The sequence below is a fragment of the Etheostoma cragini genome, chromosome 13, assembly GCF_013103735.1.
Source record: "Etheostoma cragini isolate CJK2018 chromosome 13, CSU_Ecrag_1.0, whole genome shotgun sequence".
In the NCBI taxonomy this organism is placed as follows: domain Eukaryota; kingdom Metazoa; phylum Chordata; class Actinopteri; order Perciformes; family Percidae; genus Etheostoma; species Etheostoma cragini.
In genome coordinates, this window is record NC_048419.1 from 11,801,803 (window position 1) to 11,824,199 (window position 22,397).

The 22,397-nt window shown below is 39.9% G+C and overlaps 1 protein-coding gene across 4 annotated transcripts in view; it reads right to left on the bottom strand.

Moving 5' to 3' along the window:
- Positions 1 to 20,894, bottom strand: part of LOC117955038 (voltage-gated potassium channel subunit beta-3) — a 23,483-nt gene extending 2,589 nt beyond the window's left edge. Inside the window, exons 1-12 of one of the 4 annotated variants that reach the window (XM_034889163.1) lie at positions 20,207 to 20,894; positions 4,261 to 4,304; positions 4,140 to 4,177; positions 3,764 to 3,843; positions 3,479 to 3,523; positions 2,833 to 2,877; positions 2,698 to 2,741; positions 1,378 to 1,464; positions 1,184 to 1,269; positions 952 to 1,072; positions 757 to 851; positions 493 to 613 (exon numbers count right to left, since the gene is read on the bottom strand). In XM_034889163.1, the coding sequence (XP_034745054.1) occupies positions 493 to 613; positions 757 to 851; positions 952 to 1,072; positions 1,184 to 1,269; positions 1,378 to 1,464; positions 2,698 to 2,741; positions 2,833 to 2,877; positions 3,479 to 3,523; positions 3,764 to 3,843; positions 4,140 to 4,177; positions 4,261 to 4,304; positions 20,207 to 20,502 (1,102 nt within the window). In that variant the 5' untranslated portion in view covers positions 20,503 to 20,894. Of the gene's footprint in view, positions 1 to 492; positions 614 to 756; positions 852 to 951; positions 1,073 to 1,183; positions 1,270 to 1,377; positions 1,465 to 2,697; positions 2,742 to 2,832; positions 2,878 to 3,478; positions 3,524 to 3,763; positions 3,844 to 4,139; positions 4,178 to 4,260; positions 4,305 to 13,938; positions 15,388 to 20,206 lie in introns of those variants that run through there. The other 3 variants (XM_034889164.1, XM_034889166.1, XM_034889165.1) reach the window with 3 other exon arrangements.
- Between the last annotated feature and the right edge of the window lie 1,503 nt (positions 20,895 to 22,397).

Here is a 22,397-nt window from a genome sequence, read left to right on the forward strand (position 1 = left end):
AATTACATTTTCTATTTTTTACGTGGCCTCCTGCTCCAGTTTGTTCTGGAAACTTACCTGGTTCCAAAATCACTACATGAATTCTGACCTAAGATCAGATGACCAAATACTACCCAGATCAATACATGTTATAGTAGATAGACAAGGGCACATGGTGGACAAACCAGGCTTTCTAAAGGACTAATAAACTATTGATTAAACACAGAGATGGGGAAAAGTAAGGTTATTAACTGATAAGGTCATTGATCGGCAGTAAAGTGGTTGCACACATGCAGACGGGAGCATAGGAAACATACGTTTGAAGCAACACATCTGTTGCCTTTCACTTTATGTGTAAAGTAAGTGAACAGACATTTTTAATCAATAGTTTTGTGCCCTAAAAATATGCACATGTAAAATAGTTCAATTTTAATTTCCAGTCACACAACAATAACATAAACAAAGTCTCTGCATGCCTACATTATACAATCATGTTATCTGCCTGGGTCCTACCTATGGCTAACTGTGCAGCAGTGCAGCCCAGTCTGTCTGCCAGTAGATGGAGCTCCTTGATTTTAGCGAGCTGCCTGCGGCCCTCCTCGCTATTCACTCGTTCCTTCAACCACTGGTATCCCTTCACCAGGGGCAAAATGGAGAAAAGCATTGAAACAGTACTGATTATACACAACAATACCCCACTGATCAGGGAGATAGTTACACTGAGGCTGATTTCCAGTGAGAGAAATCCCAGAAGAGGGCCAGTCAAATCACACTGACCTTCATTGCTGCTCTGGAGCACTCCGGCACACCATCACTGTACTTCCCTGTGATTAATCCACAAGCAAGTGGAGACCAGGTCATTGCTCCAACTCCTGAAAGAGGGGAATTAGGGTAGACATTTGAATTAAACAGAATTAACCTTCAACGAAAATATTTAAGATTAATGGAGCTGCGAGACTGTGGATGTCTGACCGATCTTGTGGTAGAGCTCAGGAAGCTGCACCTCCACTTTATCCCTCTGGAAATAGTGATACTCTGCCTGCTCACACACCGGTGGTATCAGGTTGAACTGGCGTGCCACTGAGTATGCCTCCTAGTGCCAAACAGACAGAACAAAATGGTAATCGATCAGAACTTATGCCATTACCTGACAGCATTTGGTTTGTATAGAGTGAGTTTTTCTGAGTGGGAGATCAGCATTCACCATGATTTCCATGGCACTCCAACGTGAGGTTCCCCAGTACATGGCCATACCCTGGTTTATTACAAACGTCATGGCCCGTACAATCTCTGCAAAACACAGTATACAGCATTGAATTTACATTACTTACTGTTTTGATCACTTAAAGGCAATTGATTGCAGCAAACAAGAATCATTTTCAAACATCTGTGACTGACCTTCCATAGGACTATTGACATCGTTTCTGTTGGCAAAAACAATGTCCACGTATTCTAGCTGGAGTCTTGATAAGGATCCTCTTAAACCTGTCAAAAGCAATGGTCAGTGATTAGATGTCATTATCATCAAAACACTAACAGTCTGCAGCCACGCTAGTCACTCTATGAGGCTGCATTTAGGCATTAGCTGAGGCTGATGGGAATGTCATTTGTTCTGCAGGTATACGGTCATAAACCATAGTAGTTGTCTAACGATGACACTAGATGATTAGTGGGATCACCAAAGTAAAGACAATTCTGGTGAACATTTGACCACACAGATTTCCAAGAAATAGTTGATTAACAACACCGTTCAACAGAGGGTAAAAGGCAATCATTTTACAGGGGGGTTTTGTTTTTGAAATGTTATACTAGAATTAGTTTTTCTTAAATTGTTTTGCGGCAATGTCTCCTGTGTGCCAACTTTTCAACCTTGGGTGTGTTTGCACTTCCATCTCGAGGTAGAAGTCATAGGTAAAATATAAGTCCAATTTAAGCACTGTGCTTGCAATTAATTCACTCATTGGACAATGGCCTTAAATCAAAAGCCTCATGACAATGACGGTCAAACAACCCATTTAACTCTGCGATAAATGGTCAAACCAAGGCCACACTACTTACAAAACATACAAAGAAGATGTCCTTATACAAGGCCAGTAGCCTGTCAACGTTCTTTAGGATTATTTTGGGGGAGGTGGAAGTGATTTGGACAATCATAATGATCCAGAGATGTAATTTGCACTAAAACTTCATTTTTACATTCCTCCATTTGTACTATTTTTGTCTTCTTTTGTCCCAGACACAAGACAGACTTGAGTTAGCTACTCAATGACAATCCACCGACCACACATCATGTCCTACTAGCAAACAGTCCACTAGCATCCTTGGAACCATCAACTGCTGCCCAGGGTTAGGGTTTGATGTATTCACTGTGACACGTGACATAGGGTGGCTTTAGCTGAGTGAGACAAACAATGCACACCCAAAGATTAACGGGTCATTAAATGATTAATCGAAAACTTAGGGTCTGGTAGAATGCAGACATTTAACCCGTTTTGAACTTTAATTAGCCTCTTAACGTACAGTATGTTCAACATATATAGAAATTTAGCAACAATACACAGCTCTGTATTGACCCCTTTCCGTTTTTTGACTCTGTTTTGTGATAAACCCAAGGTTAAGGATAACCTTTAGAGCTAATCCTGAACCAGCTTGTATTTTGTAATGATTCTTTATAAATTAAGATCTGGTAGTTTGCTTTAAAAATATATTTTACTCTACCTTCAATAATGTGCTTTCTGGAGAGTCCTCGCTCTGTCTCTGCTCTGTGGAGTGATGAAAACACATTACTGTATTAATGATCTATTGAAAGACTAAATAAAGACTAAGGTAAATAGTCTTTAGTGTTATACTTACTGGCCTCCCCAATAGATCTTTGTTGTGATGACAAAACTTGAACGCCTGGCAAGGACACAAGAGGGTTAGGAACATTGTATGGGAAAATAAGAATTTTAGTTGGAAATCATCCATGTACAGTTTTTAATTATAACAGCCATAGTTTTCTTGTTGTGTGCCTGCAATCATGGGCTCATTACAGAAACATGTGGACCATTATTGTATTTTTTTAGTTATACTGTATATAAATAAATCTGATCTGAACAAAAGTGGTCAGATTACACATTTTTATTTCAAAGTTTGGTGTTTTTATTTATCCATATATTTTTCTTCAGATTAACAATATTTCAAGGATTTTTAACATACAGTAGGTTTAGCAGCCAGGTAATACATCCACCTGTGTTTATTTTCAAATGGTATTTTAATCCTTTTATAGTCTATCTGTGGTTAAAGCTCCTCAATTGACAAAAAAATATGAATTTCCCTTGAGATAATTTAATGGTGTGCCTGTTCCAACAGTAACAAAAACATGTTGACAATCAGTGCATTTAAGAAAAACAAGGGGATTGTGAGGAATTATTAGGGTTTCAAAACTTATTTTTATAAACTAATAGAACAAAACTTTCCACATGCATGTGAGTCAGTTTGGAGAAAGGATTAATGTCACCTCCATCCCTTCTTCTTGATAATGTTCCCCAAAGTGATCTCCGCTCTGTGAAGTAACACATAAATTACTGTGATAGGTTGATCTGGCAATTCAGATGGATTCAGATCACTGCACAACAATGTTGAATCATACAGGGAATCTGCAGACATGTCGTACGTTAAAAAACCTGAACGATCATGAGAGAAGGGGCATCCGAGAACACCTACTGATGGAGAAACATTTTGCAAGAAGAAAAACAGAAGCAAAAGTTTGAACCAATGCTTGGAGGAAGAAGTGGCGCCTGACCTTCCAGAGGCGTACACCTCTGCCGTGTCAAACAGGTTGACTCCGCTCTCATACGCTATGGTCATGAGGTTCTCAGCCATCTGGGGGGGGGGGGGGGACACACAAACGTTATAACTGAGAGAGGGAGACGTGGAAAAATTCAACTTACACAAAGGTTGTCCGTAAAGGACGCAATGCAGGGAGAACAATTAATAGAACAGTTAATGTCTAATATCTCACAAGGCTACTTTAGTTTCAAGGGAGCAGGTCTCGGGGATTTTGAAACGTTTTGTAATTGAAAACATAGAGATTTGCAGTGTTTTCCACTACAGCAATATGAGTGAAGGTGCTTGGGAATCAACTTCTCATACAAACAGAGAGACAACAGAGCTCTCACCTCATCGGAGATCTGTGATCCGAATGTTACCCAGGTGCCTGAAGAAGAGGAGAGACAGACATTTGTTTTGTTTCTGTTTTAAACCAGATGAACACATTTTCCTGCCTTCCAACCAACTCACCTAACCCGAGGCAGGAAACACGTAGGCCTGACTTCCCCAGGTTCCTGTGAAGAAAGAAAGACCCAAAAGAACAGTCTGTGAAACTCATAGATGAAATGTAGAAGAATATGGTATGCTGTGTGGGTATTTGGAATACAATTGCACAAACAATCACAGGTGGTATCCCGTCTTACAGTACATTGATGTTTCTGAGTGACACGTGCTGAACCCAAGTGTAGTTCTGAAGGATTTGTACCTTTTCTGCTATTTTATACTTTTAGTCCACTACATGTCATAGTAGTGACACTCCACTTACAGGAGACCTGTGGTTAATAGTTACTTTGCAAATTAAGATAGTATGGACAAAAAATATGATCACCTTTTAGAATATGATACTTCTACAAGTATACGGTACATACAACTAAAAATACTAAAAAAACAAACAAACATGAATTTACAACAAACAAAGACAAATGAATAAATAAAATGAATTGCAATAAACCAAACGGGATGTAAAACAAACCACGAGTTTTGCAAAGCCTGATGTATAACACAGATAAAACTACTACATGTTAACATGTAGTACTTATTTCCTCTGTGTTCCTGGATGTGAATACTTCATTCAACACAGCCGCTGAGTATTTCTGGCCTGTGTTTAAATTACCGCCTGTGTCTAATTATTTCTGAACAATTGACCCTTTATACTTCATATGTTAACAGTTCAGTGTATTACACTAGGTCAGTGAAACAGCTGGAGGGAACAGAGCTCAGCTCAGACAGGGTAAAGCTTCTCTTGTCTGTCCATTAATGGCCCAAAATGTTCCGTAAGCTGGAAGAGGAGTCTATTACCCAACATGCCACATCTGATTATCCAGACAGCTGAATTTTGAAGGGCGAGCAAGAAGAAGCAAAGAGCTGCATTTGTGACCACAGCAGCATGTACAGCAAAAAATGATGCAGGCTTTATGCTTGCTCTCCTCTCCTCCTCCATTCATGCCCTCCCCCATTCTAATTAGCCGTGGAGCCAGCTGGAGAGGCAGCAGAACTGCGCTGCAACTCCTTGCTCCCCGTCTTTTCATCTCCAGCGCCTCCTCCCCTATCTGCCTGCCTGCCTGCATCCGCCACAAATAGCCAAATGCAGAAAGACAGATTGTCAGTGCATTTAGACCCAGTCGAACAAGTCCCGCTTTTTATTTTTCTGTGGTCTATTTTTAATGCCTGACCTTAAGCTATTTTTAGATTCTTGCATATGTAAGCATTCCTGTGTCACCGTGTGCGTGTTGGGGGTGTCTGTGTTCTTGTGTGCGCTGCGTGTGGGTGTGAAATGCATATTGTTTGTGTCATTACTTTAAACTCTGTCAAAATAGCACACAGGTGGAACGTCGGGAATGATATATACAGACAAAAGCTGTTAGGGGGATATGATGAGTCCTTGTATGGTAATCTGGCTCACCATTTGTCAACCAATGGCAGCTCTGTCTGTTCTCACACACTGACAGTCACACTTTGAACACTGGGAGTAAATAGAAATGAGGCACATGGGAGAAACACTTCAGACACTATTCCCTAGTCAAATATAAAAAAAAAAAAAAGTCTGGTATTTGTTTATGACATCCATCAAATTGTGCCTTTTGGCCTCAACTTCAGTCAGGAAAGTTCAGGGAAAAATGATTTGACAAGGTTGGACCAATAAAAGCAATTTCAAAGATTTTTTTTTGTTTTGAAGCTGAGGGAAGCTGTTATAAAGAGCAAAAATATTTTTGCTCTTTAAAACAGCTTCCCTCAGCTTCAGAACAAAAAAAACTTTGAAATTATCAAAACAATTGCTGTATTTAGAGATGGGAATTATTAAAATTTTATGGATACCAATTTCATTCTAAAGTCTTCTTATTGGTCCGATTTAAGCCCATATTGTATAGAAAGACATTTCAGCAGAATTCTTTACATTAATAAAGCCTGGATCCAACTGCTTCCCACCTTAGTCACACAAGCTTAGTACCATACTGAAAAACAGAATGCTATGTGTTAAATTTCACATCTAATGTGTGAAAACTCAAACTGCAACTAAGCATGAGTCAGCACTGTGCGAGTGTCTTGCATCCGGTAGCATCCACAGCTATTATACAAATATATGCATTTAACAATCTTATAGTAAAACTGCTCCTTTTAAAATACACAAAGCTGACAGACTAACGAGTTTGTATGAGAAAAAGTTAAATCAGTTTGCATTAGTGGGTGAATTTCATGATTGCTGTGCCACATAAAACACAATTTTTCTTGTATCCGGGCAGTGGAGTATGCCATTGTTTCTCTTTCTGTGTGACAACTGGCGGCCTCCTCCCTTCTCTCAACTCCACCGTTGTGGTGCAGTGCTGCAGTCTGCTAAATTACTATCAGTGAGTCTGGAGAGACACATGCTCTTTCTTTCCTCTTACTATCTCCCTCGTGACAATTTCTCCCACTCTCTCTTTTACACACACACACACACACACACACACAAATGCATGTCCACATTCATTTGGCCTATGTTTAATTTGAAATGTTCATGGCATGAGTTAAAGCAAAAGAAACTACCAAAACACTGTGCCGGCGTCAGTGTGGCCAGTCAATGCTTTTACGTCAATGTTCACGCTTGATGGGAATTACACTTCAACACAGGCACAGATCTAAATATTCACACATGAATGCACTCCAGTGGGACAAAGAGAAACACAGATGCTTCTCTGTAGCCTTCCTGTGCTTACTTGTTTATTTTTCCCTTGAAATAAATCATGATGTCAAAGCAAGGGGATTATAGCGACTTGGTTGTTCCATAAATTATTATTGGGGAGAAAGTAGCCCAACACAGGTGCTCATGTAGTCAGCATTTTAACCTGTGCTGACATTTACAGTTAATTTTCAGCCGAGACAGGAGAAAGATACTATACAGATGGTTTAGGTGCAAATGATGGAGTTTTTTTTTCCTGCAGTTGTCATAAAATGCCACACACATGCTGAGCAGGCTGTTCTCAAGAGGGAAGCATAACTAGATATTAATAATACTCACGTCAGTGTGTGCATGCGTGCGTTCGTGCGTGTGTGCTTATATGTGCCTTTTCTGAGCACAAACTTTGGGTAAATTGTGGACTGTCCGTTCTCTTTTAATAATGCTCTATAAACCGTTTCAGCGGTTTAAAGGGTCAGTTCACTCAAATTACATAACATATTTTCTCACCCTTGCAAATATTTCTTCTTCTGCCTCGATATAATTGAGGCTAAATAATTTCAACATCTTTTTTCCATGTGTCCTTTTTACTCTAGATGTAAGTAAGACAATTTGTAGTGTGTGAACCAACTCTTTAACTCTGAGGGACAGGGTGACTCTTACTCTTGCTTCAGCTATTATTAATGGCTAAACAACTGACTTTTAATGTAATGTAATGTTTTAATTGAGTTATATTAAAGCAGTTAGAAAAGTAGGTCTGTGCTAATTATATAATACACATGGTGTGAGCAGAGGAAATGTAAAAAAAGAAGCACAAAGACACTCACACACTCACTCACACACACACACACACACACACACACACACACACACAATTGGTTGCGCCCCACTAATGTTGCACATAAATGGCTAACACTATTAGTGGTCTTGACATACGCACGTAATGAAGTGGCACAACTGAGAGATTACACCAGCTGATATTAAAATTGTGAACCATTTTATATTCCTGTGAATTTTGTTTTTCTTTATTGACCCTCCTAATGTCCTCAGTTCAAATGTGACCCCTTTAAAAAATGTCTATATCTGAAATATGGGTTTCTTTTTAACCAAATTACCACAAAAAGTGGATTGGATTCCATACAACGCTCTTTGCTAAATCAATTGATCACTTTCATTCCTGACTAAACTCATCTGTACATTCCTCTAATCTTAACTATTAGTCAAAATAATTCATAATTTCTACTTTTTTAACTCAAATATTAGGTATAATTCTATATAAATAAAGGGTTATGGACGATGATTTCCCAAAAGTACTGTAAAACAAGTGATAGTAAGGTTGTGTTAGTGAAAACAAAAACAAAAAAAGTCTGAAAAAGGAACGAAAATGTCAAATCTTTGTCAGTTTTTGACCCGGGAGGACAACACAAGGGTTAAAGATTGTGGGCTGCTGCACATAAGGATGCAGCACTGACTAAGTGGTCAAAATGGGTTTAAAGGGAGTTTATTAGTAATGACATCCAGTGTTTGAAAAGGTCACTGCACGTGGTAGCCTACTGACCTTCTTTACGTCTGTTGCGAGAGTGATGTTTATGTGTCTGTTTCCTGGTCTGCTGCCTCATGAAGATAGACATGACAGCTCAAGGAATTTAAAATGATTAAATGCAGTTGCATATATGTTTTTAAGTATCAAGCTTTCCCTCAGGAAAACATAAGTATCAAAGCAACTGAGAGTTAAAAGGCTTTTATAACTTTAAGGTACATACAAATGTAAAGATTTTAAACTAAGGTTATATCTAAGCAGCCTTTCAGAGGAACGTGACACGCAGTTACGAGTGACGTAATTATGTCACTTGCTGTTTAGAACAAGCCTGCTTATTGGTGCTTCCATCCACAGGCACATATTGGTATATGTAAGCCTCATCAGACAACACTGACCCAACAGTCGCTTCACATTTTGAAAAGACTAACTTATCTGCTTTATGTAAGTTGTTAAATCCCTCCCTAAGTTCTCCAACCTGAAACTGTAAAAATAAAAAATGTCTGTCTGTCTGTCTGTCTGTCTGTCACGGACTGACATTTTGATTAGCAGTGAGTGTATTAAAATGGAGCTCTATTAATTGTTACACTGCGGAAAGGCGTGCTAGGTACAGCTCGCTCTTCATTGCTCGCTACAGTACATTCAAGAACCGATGAAGAAGATCGGAGATGTTACATTGAAGCAAACTGAAGTAGTTCAACACTCAGCAATGAAACATGTGGAATGAACTTTTTTTTTTTACAAAATAGCCTGGTCCCAAATAGCTAGCTGTCAGCAAATGACGCATATACTTTAATATCGCTAGAGGAATGCAACCATGTAATGGCATGTATTGCTCAGGACCCAAATAAATTGCAGCATTGAGTGTGAAGTGTTTGGATGAGCGTTTCTAGCGAAGGCTAAGCAATCAGCCCCTTTCTAATAGCAAAGTTTTGAACAGGCACTGCACTAGTGATTTTTAATTATAACATTCAGCAACCCATATGTGGCCAATGAAATAAGAAGCTAGATTTTTGCAGTTTAGCAGTAAAAAAACAAATCATAGTTTTGATATATTTTGGTTAGGAGCCAGGCAAAAATCTAACAAGTGAAGACTTGATGTGACTTTGCTTAAAACTTTTGCTGAACCTTAAAGTGATGTCACTAATCTGTTCAGTCAACAGGAAACTCAAAAGCCCAGCGAGAGTTGAAGGTCAAGGTTGTTACAGCACGCAGTCTTGTTCTGCTACACAAACCATTTGTTTCCAATGATTATTAATCAGGATAACAATAAGAGGCCAAATTTGCATTGAATGATCACTTAATTAGTTTTGATCACAACTCCACTCTGTGAAGTCCACATTTATCACTGTTTGGTATTTATAATGGCATCCATAGGGTTTTATAAAAGTGTGAATAGTCTGCTTGCTAATCTTTCCACAGCTTTTCTGAGTTTTATGGATGAGGCAACTCTAAAACCACATTTAAGTAAATAGTCTGGGATCAAATTAACAAACTGAAGCTGTGAAGTCGATATGCCCTCAGCGTGTATACAAAGGTAACACTGGGGCTGGATCACTGCCTCATAGCGCTAAATGACCACAATCTATCTGTAAAACTTGACAGGGTTGTTCATCAGTACAACTCAATCATTACTTAATCAGCTGCTGAGAGTTCGGGCTTTCAAAACTCGCTGTTCAAGTGTACTCTGTTAGAGAACAGCGCCTCTCTGCATGGTTGAATGTCAGGGCACTTCAAACCCTGATACAAATTCAAAAGCATAGGCCTTGTTCTCCAGCTAAACATGCAACTCAATATTAGGTATGATCATTATTTAGTTTTGTGGTATAGGACCTTTTACTGGACATTTCTATTTGGTATTTGGTTTACTGGAACTATCTAGTGTCCTCATTTCTACTGTTATTGTCAACTACAGGCCATCAGAGTTAAAATAAAAGAAAAATCTAGTCAGTGGACCTTGGGTTAAGATCCTTTAAAAAAAGAAAAAAAAATACTTCACTAGTGCACCTTATACTAGGGCTATGTCTCATTTCCTCCACTGTAATTTCTGTCATTAAGAACCTACAACCAAAACCTTTGAATTATTTTGACTCTTTAACAACATTTTTGTTGAGGGGTTTTGGTACGGCTTCCCATCTTACAGGTTCCTCTTCTCACTCATGCATTACAGTTTTTTCCAACTGCTTACACACATTTTTAAAACTATGTCTCCTTTTTTCAAAACTCTGCACACAATTCCCAAAACTGCAAACACAGAATGCAAAATGCCTTGGTTATATACAGCAGCATGAAAAAACTACAAATATGTAAACCAAAGGTATCATTTTTAGAATACAGAATGTGTGTGTGTGTGTGTGTGTGTGTGTGTGTGTGTGTGTGTGTGTGTGCGTGTGTGTGTGTGTGTGTTTGTGTGTTGGGTCTGTAAGAGGTTTCTTCCTAAAAGGGAGTTTTTCCTCGCCACTGTGGCACTGTTGCTTACTACTAGAGCTGTTGGGTCTTTGTAAGTTATAGAATGTGGTCTAGACCTACTCCATCTGTAAAGTGTCTCAAGCTAACTCTTGTTATGAATTAATACTATAAATGAAATTGAGTTGAAATAAATTGTGTGTGTGTGTTTGTGTGTGCTTGTGTATCAGTCATGGTTCACTCCTCCCCCTCCTCCCCTTGCTGTCTGTCTATTGTTGGCATCCATTGTTCAAAACAGGTAATCTGACCTGTCCCCTGTGTTTAGGGCTATACTAAAGCAGTGATTGGTTAGTGTTCAGTTAAGCACAATGTGTTTGCACATGGCAACTGAAGTGTAGCATTTTCATTGGTTGTGTTTGGAAAAAAAAAGCAAGTCACCTTCTGTTGAATTTTTGTGTCTTAAAAGAGAAACAGCTTATGGTTTTGCAGATTTGGTGTGTAGTAAAACGCTTTGAGTGAAAGGTTTCAAAACCTGTGGGACATGAAAAGATTTTGTGTGTGAGCAGTTGTAAAAAAAACTGTAAGACAGCTGTATCCAGCTGCCTGCAACTGACACAATGTGCCCTGCCGCCATTACATAACAAAAATCCAGGATAAATGTTCCTCATAAATGGCAGATATGTCGATCCTGGAAATGCACCTGACCTGCATACCAGGTTGCTGTTGGTGAAAAGAGAAGACCTGGTTCCCATAGAAACGGACAATTTGCTAAGTGACAGACTTCTAGTCTCACCTAAACCCCACAGGTCCCCTGGCAAAAAAGACTCCATGACTGCTGTGTTCAGCTGGGTATAACTATCTAGGTTCGAGGACTTAATTTAAAAAAGAATTGACAATTTAAGAATTTGAAATGAGCTGGTATGAACAGATCGTTTTGATTTGTCTTTTCTGCTTTTCTTGGTTGATGCAAAGGTTTTACAGTTGTTCTAATCACACGATTATTCAAAGATATTACTGTGCGTTAAAAATTGAAAAATAATGTTAAAAGCTATAGTGCAGAACTATTTTATAGAGAAATTCAAAGAGAAAGAATTGGGGCAGGGGACGACAGCAGGGGCTCATGGGAGTGATAACTAGCAGCAGGTGCCATTGTCTGCGTCCAGCCAGTAAGTGATGAATTGATGAATACTCAGGTTAATGAGATAGCCGGGGAGATTAGGCAACATGCAGTCAAACAGGGCAACTAGTGGCAAAGATAGGTGCCATCTGGAGATCAAATTTACTCAGAACTCTTCTTTTCTGCTCTGTTGTGGCATTGATGTGGCTCCAATACACATCATGTCAAGAAATCTCCAACATTTACTTTCTGCACAGATACACAGATTCCATCCTGCAGCATATTTTATGTTGATTCCTGTTCCTTCCAGACCTCAGTGTGGTTATGACAGCAGTATAAAATGGAGAATGTGCGACCACTGTGCTGCGAACACACTCTGTGGCCGGGTGGCGAGGCTTTGAAAGGCCTCAGTTACAGAAGGGACTGATAAGGAACAGCAGTGCTGACTGATTAGGAAATAAGACTAAAAAACTAAAAGGCAATGCCTGGGGTGTTGCCACTGGCAACTGGAGCTGGCCATATGCTGTATAGATTTATTGTGCTGCTGCACTCCCTATTAGTGACACATTTCCAGAGACAGTGGAACTACCACCCAATCAGAAGAATGTTTGCAATTGTCAAGGAAGACACAAGAGTAGTGGGGATATCCAGGTTTTATCTTGTGTCTCGTTCCCTTTTTAAAACATCCTATTAAATGAAAACTAAATTGCCTGGAGAGAATGGCAGGAATTCAATCAACCTGATTACCAGGAAAACAGGTCATTAAAACCATCCTCGTAGTTATTGAATTTTACAGTCCAGATGAAGAAAGCACACGGCATGAGTTTATGGTATTATAGATTCTGGTGCACGCTGTGTGTTTTATATGCATATTCATACAGTGTATTGCTGTCCACTGCTCCGAGAACCCCTGAGTGAGTGAAGGCTACATGAGCAGCTACCCTCTTCCACCTGAAGCTATAATCCATCAAGGTGAACTGAATAAGAGAAAAGACAAAAAAACAACTCATTTGACATTCTCATCATGCTGTTTATGTATCTGGTTCCTCCCTATTTCATGACTCAGACCTGAATCAGAATCAGAATACTTCATTGATCCCCTCAGGGAAATGATTTAGTTGGGTTTGCTCACTGTCAAATTCAAGGTAAAATAAGAGTGAGAAAAGTCAATACGTGTATAAAGTAACAAAAGCATCATAGCTACAGTGATAAATAAATAAAACGTTAAGTGGTGTGTGCAACAATGGTTTTGTGTGCATAAGATCCTCTGCTGCACCAATTATTTTTATGACCGTGAAATGCTTTTAAAACCTCAAAGAAAAGCTGGAAGTGCTGGGTGCTTTGAGGAAAGCTGTTATGGGAGATATGCTTTTTATTAACCTGTGGTGAAAGAAGAGGCCAGGGAGAAATCTGCATAAAACACCTAAGCCTATAGCAGATGCTCCTATGCATACTGTCTGTTATACTGGGATAACAGTATGGATTACGTAAGCATTTTTACATCCATCAGTGCAAGCGTGTTTAGGCGTTAATGCTATTTTTTTTTTACAATGTCAGTAAAATCCCTGCTGTATGTGCACTTACTCAAGTGCTTTACCCCGCTAATGGATATGTAGGCAGCCTGCACAGTATGTTACAGGATGCACGTTGTTGACAATTCATGCTAACCTTACAATTCACCTAGCATCTCAACAAAAAGATGGACAGAAATAAAAACTAGAAATAGAAAGCCCGGCCGGCAGAGCTTCATGATGAGAGGAGGGCCAATCAGATCAGCTGCCCCCCTCGTCACCTGGCGGAGGACTTGCCACTGATGCTCATCATGATAATCTGCAGGTCAAAAGGCCGTGATAATCAAAGTGAAATGAAAACCAGTCAGATCCCTCTGATGTGGCTTAACCCTCCACCCCTGAAGCTCCTCATCTCCATACTCACCTGTACTTCATACTGCTGTGGCGCCCGATGGCCTCCTTCATGTGGGCATGGCCCTGCGGAGTCGGACGGGACCCGGACCCCTCCCTGGTCCTTCCTTGAGACGTGTAGTTGCCATTGCTCCCTTGTCCACTACCACCACCTACTCCTCCGCTACAACCACCTCCTCCTCGATCCCCACCCCCTCCTCCTCCACTGCTTCCTCCAGGAGGTGGAGCGGTGCGAAGGCCACAGAGACGGTCCTCACTGCGACTCTTGAGGTTGTGCTCAGTGCAGGCGAAAGACACCTGCATCCTGACCCTGGTTTTTGGGGGCTCTTATTTTGATGGAGCGAAGGGGTGGGACACACAAACGATAAAGTCTGTGAACTGTTGGTGCTGCTGGACAATGTTATCCCGTTGTGCTGTTGTGGCGAAGCAGTGATGCTCATATACAAAAAGGGCTCAGACAGGGCAGGTCAGAGCTTTTGGCTGACAGTTGGAGGGAGCAGGCAAGGGTCCAGCCTCTAACATGACACACACAGAGTTACCGTCTGCTCTGTCTCCTGTCTGGTAATGCAAACCTGGCAAACGGGCTCTTTGAGTTTTCACACTCACAAGATGCATCAGGGCCGCCCTCCAAAAATCATCAGGAAGCGTGTAAGCTCACAGCAGTCCTCAAAAGGATTTGGGGATGTGGCGGTTCTTGGGAACCTCAGTGCAGTAGGAACCCTCGAGTGTGTCAGCAGCTCGGCCTTCTCCCACATAGGCTACATGCACGGGCTCGTATGGCTTATGTTGGGTGGTAAAGCACTTGGTAGCTCGCTGTCTTCTCTTCAGCTGAGGTTGGGTCTATCTGTTTTGGGCAAAGGAGCTCCGGAGTGTGCCGCAGCAATGACACAACCACAGCTACAGGCATCCTCGCACCTCGCGTCGAAATAAGGCATAGCTGTTAGATAGATAGATGTTTTTTTTTTGGCGCAAGGAGGTTAAGCAAGAAAAAAAAAAAAAAAACTGGCTTAATTGCTCGAATTTACATTGCCGTGGCGAACAGTCCGATGTCATGTAAACTTGATATGATGCGAATTCAGCCAGTCAAGCCCCACCGATGCATCATCGCCCGGCAGCCTCACGCAGCATCAGATGGATGCAAGAGAAAGAGAGACAGAGGGGAGACAGAAGCAAATTCAGTTTGTATTACCTTCTGTGTGTGTGAAGTCGCTTACATACCGGCAGCAGCTGTGCAGGTCTCCTGTTATTTGACCAAATCTTACACGGATTTGAAAAAAAAAAAAAACGCCGGTTTACTGGTCCAAAAATTTAAAATTTCAAACGATCGGTGCAGCCTCGTTAAGCATTATTTTCTTCTCTGAATTCAGACTCTTTTCTTTTCTTTCCTTTTTCCAGAGGCTCCAAAATGTTCACGACTCACAAGCAATGTGGGGTTTTAAAAGATGCTCTCTCTCTCTCTCTCTCTCTCTCTCTCTCTCTCTCTCTCTCTCTCTCTCTCTCTCTCTCTCTCTCTCTCGGGTGTGAGCTCTACATTTTTCATTATAGGCTGCACACATTTTATGAAACATACTGTATATATGTAAACATATGTCTATGTTAGTGGAGGTTAAACACAGCTAGGCTATAGTGTTTTTGAAATAAGCTAAAAACAATCATCATCCTCATGTACCCAACATGTTTTTTTTATGTTTTGAATATATCTGTAGAAAATCATTTTCCACACATGTGGCACATCTTTTCCATATGCAGGATCTCTCTTTCTACCACACCCATGTTTCCACCTTCACAACCACTTCATCTGCTGTGTTTCTATAAGGCAAATCACCCCAAATCATACTGCAATACTGTACCACCACCACCATCATCATCCTCATCCTCATCATCATCATCATCATCTTCATCTCACAATAAAGAGCTGATACTTGTCTTTAAAGTCACCTCACATCACGTCATAAGATGGCATAGCGTGGCATATCATATCCTATTGCATCACATCACATTATCTTACAATAAAACTGATGTGTCATTTGGAGGCTGGACAATGAGAATAGCTCCTTCAAGGCTGTATTTACAATCTAAATTATGCTGCCATACCTTTTGAGAAGACTGTCAGCCCACAAAGTTTCAGTCAGTCAGTGTTTGCTCTCCCTGCCTCACACAAAGCTGCAAAATAGTGCAAATAAAAATGCCGACACACACTTATACAAACATTCATCATTTCTTTTCCTTTGTTCTAACGAGTTGTATCTAATTGAATCTTGCTTTGGAGCAATCTTCAGTCGCAGGATGATCACAAGGCAGTCAGCTGCCAGTACACTGCAACTTGGAGCTGGCAATCAGCTCTTTTTAAAGAGCTATTCAGTAGCCTACATGTTGGGATGGGGACGTTTCCAGCTGTATAGGCAGAAAGAGAATGTGAATGCCATCCGCTGTGACATTTTAGAAGAGGAGATAGACTTTCCAAAAATCAATTTATTCTGAGTTCCAGACGACAAACAACATCACATTAAGTGAATAGACATTAACATAATGACTTTGACTAAATCTTTGTCTACCCATAGGCTTAACCTTCACCTTTACTCCAAACAATGTCATCATCATCATCATCATCATCATCATCATCTTAATTGCAATGATACATCCTGCTCCACAGTTTAGAAATGATGATGGCTTACCAACACTTGGGAGCTTCACTCCATCACGCTGTTATCCCCAATAAGTTGACTTTAGGCTACTAGAAATTTGAGTGGAAACCTGTTGCTTTAAACCGTCTCATTTTTGCAAGAGGTGAAACTTAACAGGTGAAGTTGTATTAACACAGAGCAGTAAGTCGCTGCACTAGACAAATTAAGTTTCCATTAGTAGTCATTACTAAAAAATCATTTGTAAACATAATTTTTTTTTTTCTGGAGTCATGTTGTCTAAAACAGAGGTCTTCAGCAGGAGGTCCGGGACCCCAAAGGGGTCCTCACAGTCAATGCAGTTTAATCCCAAAATTAAAAAGTCTTGACATGAATCCAACCTTTTTGACAGAATCCAACAGTTTTGTAATTATTACATGGAATTTCTAATTTCCTAGGGGCGCCTGAAACTATGCACTGCAGCTTTAAACATGCAAAGAAACACGGAACTATGACATAAGACCTTTAAAACTATCACCGTTCAACAAATACATAAACATGGCTTTTCCTTCATGACAACTTGATTTAGGAACAACTCATTCAACGCCTCAACGCAAACAGTCAACGATCACGCCCCTCCGACACAGAAACTTAACCTTAATTATCTCTGCTTAATAACATCTGTACAGTGTATACTTAAGATGATTATTACAAACAACTTACATGATATCGCAATGAATACGGTTTTTAACAAAACATGAAAGAATAAGTAGCTAGTGACCACTTAAAAGTTTAATTTACAACTACATTAAGGTTTACAAGAACTCCAGCTGCTCCATTGTCAACTCCAATGCAGTACAAGGCTGTATGAAATCTCAGGAAGTTAGAATAATGAGCATCTTTGTACGGAGATGCATTATACAAATTGTATAATTTCAGTCAATTGTATTGACTTTAAATTCTATAACTCTGGTATTAGAATCGGCACAAAAGCTCTGTTCTCTTCAGGCTGTCATCTCCTACAAAGACCAAAGTGCCAAGTCACCTTTAATAAAAAACACTTAAGCTTATCAACATAATGATGTTTCATGTTGCCATAGCCTGAACCTCTGCTTCAGATTTTCTGAAAAACTGAAAAAAATGTCCATTGATATGTAGGTGTTATAATATATGATTATAATGATATAGGGGAGATGAGTTTTAGGTGATTGATCACTCGTTTGAAGAAAAGAAAAGTGTGTGTTTTTGGTTTAATGCCATTTAGCCAAGCCATTTTCAAAAAGCTTTCAGTAAGTAAAACTAACATTGACTAGCATGTAGAATACAGTTTTCAGATGCACAAATCAGGGGCTCAGCCCAAACCCAGGAGAGATTTTATTCCTGTTTACGGCAGCTACATGCACCATTTTTCAACCCAAATGACAAAAGACTTCCTAAACATCTGCTCATCATTTGGGAAATCATTTGACAGTTTCCAAGGGAAAAAAAAAACATCCTGCAGAGCTTACATCATATTTACCATCTAATTGTTCTCCAACTGATTTCATCAGCAAATGTTGAAGATGACTTATTTTCACTCCTGCCATCTAAAGAGAGGCACACATTGTGTGATGTTACTATTTTCTTAGTTGCATGATATAAGTAGGGTAGAGATTTAACATGAACTGAATGTTTAAACTTAAACCCCATGTTGCTCTGAGGGGAAATCTAGATGGCGTGAAGAAGCACATCTCCCACTGTGCCATTTCTTTCTGGTGGCTGCAGAGATGCTAACAGCTGGTTTTGACTTCCTTGAGTTGAAGCTGAAATGAAAAATGCTGAGAACTGTTTTTTGGTGTGCCTCTACAAGAAATCTGCATGCAGTTTAGCAAAAGATGAAGGCATTTATCCTTGCTGAAACTGTAACTTTGAAGTATTCCCCTCATACATTTTGTTTTTCTTGTGGTTTTGGTTAGTTTTAAAATGATTCAGCTTAGCATTAGGTTTTCACAAAGAGGACAGCCAAAGGACAGTTTGTAAAGGCTTTTAGTGGGATAACGTTTACTTAAATCCCTCACAATTTTGAATCCATCAGAGTAATTGTAATTTGTTCAAATATGTCTCACATACAAGCTTTATTTTAGTGAAAGACAAGATTAAGCTTTCACTTTCACTGTCTCCCTTTTACTAAATTTGCTCTGCACTCAGAAGATCAGCGGATGGGGAAAATGGTTGTTTCCAGCTAACCCGTCTAATTAGACGGAACGCCAAGGTAGATTGTTAGCTGTTGTGTTGATTACAAGTAATGACTTTCAGTCTTGAGAGAGATCAAATCTGATGCATCATTACACAAATGAACCAAAGCTCACACAGGCCATCACGTGCACAGAGGCTGAACAGTCCGCTGCCATTACAGACATGAAGGGTGAAGACGAAATTTATAGTGATGGAAGAATCTGTTCAATTGCATTATGCATATCAAAAGTGTGCTGAAAGAAAACACTGCAAATAGATCTGAGAGTAATTGAGGCATGTTTTTTTTAGATTGTTCATAATGATAATCTTTAAAATGCAGATTTGGTTCCTTCTCTGATTTTAAGTCCTTGAGCCACAGCACCGACTTCATGCCTTCACACCAGAGTGACGCTGCCACCTAGAGGCAACCTGCTGGACTCTCCATGGTTGTGTGAGTCTGTTTGAGATGTACGTACAGGAACAAATAAAATGCCACCTTTTATCATGACAACCCTTTTCCCCAAAAGATAGGCTTACATAAATACATTCAAATAAGACACTGATATTAAACACACACAAATCTAAAACATATATAAAACAATTATCTGTTTATTTTCTATGTTTATGCTCTTTATAGTTTAATTTTTCACATTATTTGGTGGCCATGGATTCATAGCAACCTTTTTATCCTAAAATAACCAAACTGAGCGTGTAAAACTGAGAGATACAAGCACTGGAACAAACTGCTGCCTGTCCCCTGCTGTCAAACCACGCATCATTAACCCTAAACGCATGCCCCACTGATGCTGACCTGTCATGCTGTCTTTTGGAGGACAATTAGACAATGGTTGAGGTAATAGTCCCACGTAAGTTACTGTGTCTAGAATTCACATTAGTTACCCTGAACAACCACATTTTTGCACAGTCCAGCCACATTTATTCAGCGCTGCTGTGCTTTTATATCTCATAAAATGTGTGATGTATCTTTCTGGGTCACTGGTGGGGTAAAGAAACTGGATATTCATATATATATATATATATGAATGATGTCCCACTCACTGCCTTTAATTGCAGTCCTCTTCAAACACTCAACTTCATCCATGCATTATTAATATATGAGAAAAATATTAATCATGTTATTTAAATGGATCATCCATTGATGGCTGAGTGCTCAGGCTGGTTAGATAATCTCTCTCTATTTCAAACATTTAGTTTGTCCTGCAATCTCTATTAAATCTCTAAGTATGGCAGATTTGTGTGCATATTCCGTTGTTATTTCTCTCGATATTTACTGTTTTTGAATTCAACAGAAAGGTTTAATTCAAAGGTGTTTTACTTGATCGGTCATCTTTTTATCCTCAAAAATCTAATGTTCTTGTGGTTTGACATTATAATGTCACTTTTATAAGAACACTTTCCCCCTCTTTCTGCCTCCTTCCCCCTCACCTGTATGTCATTGCAGAGCGCTCACCCTCGCACTCGGCCAGGGAGAGGCCACATTCTCTCAGGTAGAGCTCCAGTCGGCGTCGCTCCACCAGCCTGTGTGCTGCCTCTAGGATCTGAGAAGCCAGGGCCTCTGACTCGGTCCTCTGGTCCGGGGTCTTGCTGCTCCGGGCTCCAGATTTGGCCACAATACTCCCTGAGGAGGACGACGCCTTGGGCTTCTTACTGATGCCATAGAGGTCTTCCACTGAGTATTTCCCTCCTTTACCTCCTCCACTTCCACCACGGCTGGCAAACATTCTTATCGGGAATCAAGAGCTGCAAACTGATAAAAATCGTTCTTCTCTTTTGCTTGTTTTTGCTTGTTACATCTACTCAGGGTTCTGAGTTGGAAAAGAGAAACAACAAGGCAGAGCTATTTTGATAGAGATTCAGAAAGATTTAAAACATCCGGCCCGAGGATGTCAGACATCAAGCTACTTGAAACAAGAACTTGAAACACCTGTAAAATATCAAAAAGTCTTGACTGCTCCTTTGTGGAGTCTAATTCAAAAATAAAACAAAGCCAGTCCTAACATGTCAGCAGCAACACCCAGTCACAAACAATGACTCGTGCTGATGGGAGATGCTTCTTTGATCAAAAATGGATAGGAAAAGCAATCAGCGTCTTTCTCTTTTTTTCTTCTAAAAGAGGGATTTGTGTTGAAGCTTCACCAGCTTACATTTGTTCAGATTACGAGAGCGCCCGGATAAATTATCTGTACTTCTGTGGCTGCTATATAATCTGATACAGCAGTGGTGGCAGCTCTCCGACCTTTTTTTCAGATTCTGAGTAAAATTGAATCTTTTATTATTCCTTGTATATAATCCTTAATAAATAAATAAAAATGTACCTACAGTTTTGATCAGTTTATCTGCTGGGGCAATGTCATCATAACTAACAGTCCAGTAGCTTTTCAGCTCCTGTTGGCTGAAACAAAAAGAGAGTGGCATCCTCCCAGAGCCCGGCCTGGCTCCAGGCCAGGGCTGGGTGTTACCGTCAGGGTCTGGGTTAATGTGCAAACCCCCTGTGCCTGATTTTCACACAAAGCATAAAGAAGCACAGAATGTGTGAACCTCTTTCCACTGGAAAGGAAAATAAAATCTCTCACCACTGATGTCATAATAAAAGGATGTTATAATCTGATAGAGTGAATTACTTATCTTCTCAACGATGTATGCAAAGAAACCCACCTTCTAATCTCCTTATGTGCATGGTTGCCAGATCCCAGTTTAAAAACCAATACTGGAAACCAAAATCTGTTTTCCATTAAAAAAAAAAACTGCAGGTTATTATTAAGAAGGATATCTTTTTCATTTTAAAAGAAAACAATCAGATCAGAGGCATGATTCAAATTCTGAAGTTTGCTTGCACACAACCTCACATACAATATGTCACACTCTAGTTGGTTAATGATTAAACAATAAATGACCACCTGAACGGAAGTACTCAAAGATTAAGCTCCTTGATTGTCGAACACTCTACTCATGCATCCGTCTATCTCTTTCTGTTCCTTCATCTTCCAGACGTTATGTTGTCCAGGCGCTATTTCTAAACTGCAGTCCTCGCTGACTTTGCTGCAGTGGCTTTTAAAAGCAGAGATCATCTGGGATTAAGCTATTATAATCACTCTTTTGATTGACCACAGTCACACAGACAGCTGCTGGAGGTCAGCCTTGATCTTCAGTAGAAATTACAACCCTGAGTGGGTCTGGGCCACAGAGGGTGGACGGTGGCTTTCTCCACCAATTCTCAGAAGTGAGATTATTTTAGGAGAAGTACTAGAGAGAAAATAATATGTTCGCATTTACGTGGGCAATCTTGGTTTTCACATTGTATAACTGTCATATATCTGGGTTAGAACAGTTTGTTTTTAGTAAACTGTTGCATAACTGGGTAAAGATAGATTTTGTCAGTCTGAAAATATAGTAACTATACAAAACTGCATGGAGTGGTGTTATTTTTGTTGTTTTGTACCTACTGTACAGGGATGATGGTGGGTGGTAAGATCAGCTGTTTGTAAGAGAAGGGGATTTACTGCAGATGGAGGCAGAAAAACCCAACTGGAGATCACGTCACCATTGTTCAGGATCCTTGCCCAGGTTCAGTGTTACTCACCCACTACCGATAGGTGTCAGATTCATTTGATTGTAA